A 6000-nucleotide genomic window follows, 5' to 3' on the forward strand; every position below is an offset into this window, starting at 1 on the left:
CTTAGAATAAAAACTGATAATTCATAGTCCGTAGGTACTTATTTTTTATAAAGTATATGAGCTATTCTTATCCTTGAAGTTTCAGGTCTATTATTCCATTTTACAAGTGTAAAACACACAGTCGTGCTAATGAAGGCTGAATTATTAAGACAATTAGACAAAAGGTTCCATACAAACAAGTTTTGTTTTTTATTAAATCTATTATTTAAATTGTTCAATATACCCGTAGAATTCCATGCTAATTCAATGAGTAAGAAAAACCTATTGAAATCGTAACTAACATATTTAGGTGAAGTAGAGATAATTTGTAGCATTAAAATTTCTCGGAAGGATCTGTAACCCCCCCCCCCCATTATAATGGCCGTTATTAAAACCTACTTATGAAGCTGTTTAAAACATATTGTACACAGTACAATGTATTTGTATTGTTTACACCGATGAATAAGAAACTGCTGATTGCTCATTAGCATTAGCACAGATCCCAGATCGCGAACGTTAACAAGGATTTCTTATTCATTAGACTTTAGAGAATAATATTTCTGAGCTGAAAAATCGATAGCTGAAGCGCATTAGATTCGGAAACCAAAAATACATATTGGTAGGTAATGTACAATAGGTTCAAAATGCGAAAAAATTATATTTGTCAACCGGGGCAAATGCAACTAAAAAATAACAAGTCTCAAGTTTGATCGGTTGCAGTTATCTCCTTTTATATTTGGTCATTTATTTGACCCATTTATTGTTTTTTGTATTTATTCAAGATTATTTTAAACCAATCAAGCAATACAGTAGTCTTATAAATAACTGGTAGTGAGAATATTTCCTAAAATTGGTAGAAAAAGTTACATTAACCCCTAGTCGGGGGTAAATGCAACTAACTGCCATAGCTCTTCTTCTATTTCATATAAAACAACGAATATAGAATATATTTATGAGATTTCATGTTATTCATAGGATTTTGAACTGGATTACCGTGTAGCAAGGACGAGTTTTCAGGAAAAATCTTATTTTTCTAAATGTGGGGCAAATGCAACTATTTGTTAGAGAATTAGTGTGGGGAATGCAAAAAACTTATTCATCGATATATTTTTATTATTCTATATATATATACAATAACGTTATCTATACAATAACGTTGCGATCGTAGATGGGGCCGCATTATTTAGAGGAAAATCTCATGTACCTACTTTGATTTACCACTTTAAATCGCAACAAAAAAAAAATTACAGTGTACTACTTACCTACTAAGTCAATTTTAGTTTTTGGTCAGAACAAATAATATTCTTTGTGTTAAATATTGTTAAAAACGTAAACCAAACAAAATACGTTTATTAGTTAATCAACCGTTAACTAAAAATTACTTGAACAATCACAGAACTATCCTACCTATCGTTTTTAGTTACTTATCGTCTTTAACCACGCTTTATCTAATTTTAATTTTACTTATGAACCCGTCTCTGGGTATAATATCGAAGAAATAATCGATGGTTCTTCTTTAATTAATCATAAAGAAAGTATATTTTGACTACCAAGAAGGATACATAATAAAAATATCGACACTGTCACATCACTAGTGTTTTTAGTTTCATACAAAAATATAAGGGGCTATTGTAACTAACCTCACAGTTGCAATAACCCCACAGTGAAATTTTCATGAGGCAATTGTAACTGCATCAATAACACAAAATAGAGTCAACTAACGCATTAAAAATATAAATGAAATATGCTTAACGGCTTGTGATAATCGTGTCCAATCAAAAACACCTGCAAAAAATCACTCCTAAACAATTTTTTTGTCTGTAAAACTCGACACCTGTTTTTACGCACACCAACTTCAAAATAGCGGTTTGACAAAATGGCCTATCAATCAAATAGTTTTCATCGTAGTGGCACCATCTATTACTTGTAAGATTTATTAGTCGTTGAGTTATTGAATCATAGGTGGCGATATATTACAACAACTCTAATAAATTAGTTATGATAACTAGTTGCCATAGCCCCATAGTTGCATTTGCCCCGGTTGACCCTATATGTGATATTTTTTTTATTTTAAACTAGGAGGCTTTATCAGTTTTAACATAGTTATGTGGTTATATATAGTTGAAAAATTACTTGTTTTACCTATTGTTGTTTTGTTTTTTGCTAGTTATTAAATGCTTAAATAAATAAAGTTTCAAGTTCCAAATAAATTTATTAAGAACATAGAATTGCGTTAGTTCATTTTAACTCAATACATGCTCATTTTGAGCGTCACAAAATATTAAATTAACTTCTATAGGCACTTGTTATAATATTATGTAAATCGTGAATTACAGATGCGGTTTGCTGTTTCTAAAGAAATAGAGCTATTCAAGGACTACTTAAAATTTCCATTCATTAAAGGTTGTTTGCAATTCATTTCTATTTGTCTCGGTATATTATATTACCTACACTTAAATTTATACGTTTAAATAATAAAACACATGCGTTGTTTAATTTGTAACTTGTCTTAGTTGTCTTAGTACTCACTCGTGGAACATTTTACATAAGTCATTAAATATCACGTGACTATAAAAAGGAAATACTTTTATTTTTTTATTTACATTATAGTGTATAATATAAGTAGGTATATATTATAGATGTATATTGTATAGATTACCTGCGGAAATATAAATTATTCCTAAATACCTATATATACTAACAATCAATAGCAAATCAATAGCTAAACTTTCAATACAAAATGAAAAAGTATATAATTTTGTGTTGGAAGTAAGTAGTAAGTAGTAAAGCCTAGCTAGTCCATGGTTTGATTGCGAGCATTCCACCATTTTGTGTGAAAATTAATAGCCTCCTATAAGGCTATAAGTTATCTTTGTTTTTAATTAAAGTCATCAAAAACTGCCTAGCAGTTCATTCACTTATATCCAAATAATTATAGAGTAACTTTAGCCATGAAGTTTTACTAATCATAATATATAACAAAGAAATCTATGTATTTTACGCATTTGTAAGGAGCAATGATTAAAACCATAGTTCCACGTGAAGGAAGTCAATTTGCATTTTTATTTATTATGGAATTAGTGAGGTAACTTCTCGATTATATAATTAAATCTTAGCTATTATTTTCCATGAAACAGGTAGTTAATAGATCGTGTTTAATAAACATTATGCTCGATCTCTCTTTATCCTTTATCTTAAAAAGAGTTTTAAATTCAGACGTAATTTATGAATATTTACTAGACACACCTAAAAGATGCAAAAGAATATTTAGTATTTTCTGTAAGACATTTTATATTGCATTAAAAATGTATTCGTCATTACGATCATTAAAATTTGACATCGTAAAAGTTATGTTACCCACATTTTCTTTATCTATCGTTTACATTTGTAATATGGAAAAAATGTCTCAAATATAATTACAATCAATTATTTATTTCTTGCTTCTTAATAGATTACATCTAAAGGTGCCCCTTTTGTTTCTAATCTGGTATCTGATTTGATAATATTTATGGAGGAGGAAATTGGTAGCAACATTTTATACATGCGTTATTTTGCTACTTACACTTATTTAAGGTTTATGATGTATACCTATAAGGTTAAATGTATTACATAATAGATTAATTAATAGTATTTGAGCAACTTCTGAACACGAAATGAAAAAATAAATTAAACAGTTTTTGGTTAACATTGTAATCGTTATAACATTGTAATAAAATAACCTAAATTAATTTCTAATAAAGCTACGATTCATTTAATACAATACCGGGATTTTCTATCCCACTTTTCTCCTTTCTATGTCTTATACAGTACGAAAAGTCCCAGATTTTTAAATGCCTAACCATTTCCTCAGCATCATCAAATGTTTGAGGCATTTCTCTATTTGCTGTTTCTGGTAAATATAAAGCTGTTAAGGCCCCTACTATACAAATACACGCTAATATTACTAATGGCAGCCACGATATATAGACTTCTAAATAAACAATATAGGGAGAAATAATAAGAACTATAAAACTACAAATATGAACGATAGACGTGCCAGACGCTCTCACAGCAGCCGGAAGAATCTCTGGAATCCATTGCATGGATATATTAAATGCCATATTTAACATAAATCTCATTATAAAAGCACAAACGAGAGATGGCCAACCAGAGAAAAATGTTGTCATTACACTAAATATCGCACAAATCGTTAGCAACACAAACATAAGACTTTTTCTCCCGAATATATCCATAATAAAACCGACTATGAATGTTGATGGAAATTCAGTGAACGATATCAATGTAAAAGAAATGAAGAAGTCGAAATCTAATTGTTTAATACTCCTGAATAATGCATCAAACGTTACTGATACGCACGTGTACTGAAGAATAATAATAAGAAAAGCTCGTCTTAAAAATGGTCTTTTCAACACTTCTAATATGTTTATGTCTTTGTCTTCTTCGCATTGTGCAGCACTGGCTTTAAACCTTTCGATTAGATCTTTAGGAATAGTTTTTTTATTTATTTTCGCTACTCTTTCGGCTTTACTCACAGCTTCATCGACCCTTCCTTTAGAAAGTAACCACTTTGGGCTTTCAGGAAGGAATAGCGGGGTAAACATTGAAAATCCAATCGGCACTGAAGTAACTAACGCTGCAATTTTCCAGTGTCCACTAGCTAGAACAATCCAAGGGAGCACTACGAGTGCCAAACTATAAAATAACGCAAAGGATACATTGGATATAACACTTCTATGCTTTGGTACTATAAACTCTAAAACAATTAAATATGCCATATTTCTGCAACTGTCATAAGCGATGCCAGTAAAAAATCTATAGGCCATAAAATCATATAAGTTCGTCGATAACACACTCAAAGTACCGAATATACAGCCCATCATGTTACTGATAATCGTAGCTTTTAAACGTCCATAACGGTCAGCTATGAAGCCAATAAAAAAACTTCCTACTATGGAACCAACGAAAAAGGCTGATTGAGCTGTAGCTGGATAGCTATCCTTATCACACACCCAACCCATTTCACTCGTTATTGTTGGATATGGTATTTCACTTTTGTTAAACTCCCATCCGTTCTGACAGGGAATAGTTGGCCACGAATTGTTTGGCGTCTGCGCAGTGTGCAGCACGTTTGTCCAATCGACATCATATGTCCTACATTTGGAGTATCCGAATCGTGTCTTATCGTCTGGAGGCGCGACTAACGATCTCCGTTCCATCGCAGTTAAGTTTTCCAACTCCGGAACCCAGCACCAATGGTTCGGCGAAACTTCAGTCAGAAAAAGCTGTGTAAAATACACAAACACGACGAAAGTGTAGAAAGGGAACATAGCCAGCGCCATTAATATTTGGTATCGACCAAACTCACCGGACGCCGTAAGCAGGGCATCAAATTCCACCCTGTCTTTTATGTCTCTAGCCATTATTAGAGTATATTCACTTATTCACTGTTTTAATTAATTAGAGGATTATAGATTCGCTCCTCTAAACTAACAAACGTCCAATCATCGGGCGTCATAAGATACGACTGAGGTTATAAGGTAAAAATTATACCACTGCGTTAATATGTATATTTGTTTATGCCCTTCACTGAGGGGTTCTGTAAAAAAAATATGTAAAGTAGTATTTATTATAAACGACGCAACTATGACAAATGTCCTTCTATAATTTCGTTTTGCAGTCTGATATGTGATAAGTTTCACCGATAAAAATGCAAATGAACTAGAGAATTAATTATATTTTAATTTAAATAGCTATTAAACAACAAATTTTAGACTTATAAACTAATACTTAACAAAGATCGCATTTAAAGCAGTTTGTAACATGTCTACATGTCTAAAAGAATGATAACGAACGAATACATACTATAAATTTTATATCATAATATATTCCTATTATTTAATAACAAATGCTAACACAATCATGATGGATATCATAAAATTAGTCACTAGGAACAAGTTTGATCAATATCTTGTTTCTTACGTAATTACAAAAGGATTTGTTTTGTTTAATCATATTATAATA

At 31.1% G+C, this 6000-nt stretch overlaps 1 protein-coding gene across 1 annotated transcript; it reads right to left on the reverse strand.

Moving 5' to 3' along the window:
* Window positions 1–3444: 3444 nt before the first annotated feature.
* On the reverse strand, window positions 3445–5487 carry LOC149485306 (carcinine transporter-like). The gene has a single exon (XM_089700076.1). It carries the CDS (start codon window positions 5397–5399, stop codon window positions 3720–3722), a length of 1680 nt encoding a protein of 559 aa, XP_089556202.1. The 5' UTR covers window positions 5400–5487; the 3' UTR covers window positions 3445–3719.
* Window positions 5488–6000: the final 513 nt, after the last annotated feature.

The sequence above is a fragment of the Colias philodice genome, chromosome 10, assembly GCF_061535455.1.
Source record: "Colias philodice isolate Cphi_HAF_F1 chromosome 10, ilColPhil1 Martin Lab GWU primary, whole genome shotgun sequence".
In the NCBI taxonomy this organism is placed as follows: Eukaryota; Metazoa; Arthropoda; class Insecta; order Lepidoptera; family Pieridae; genus Colias; species Colias philodice.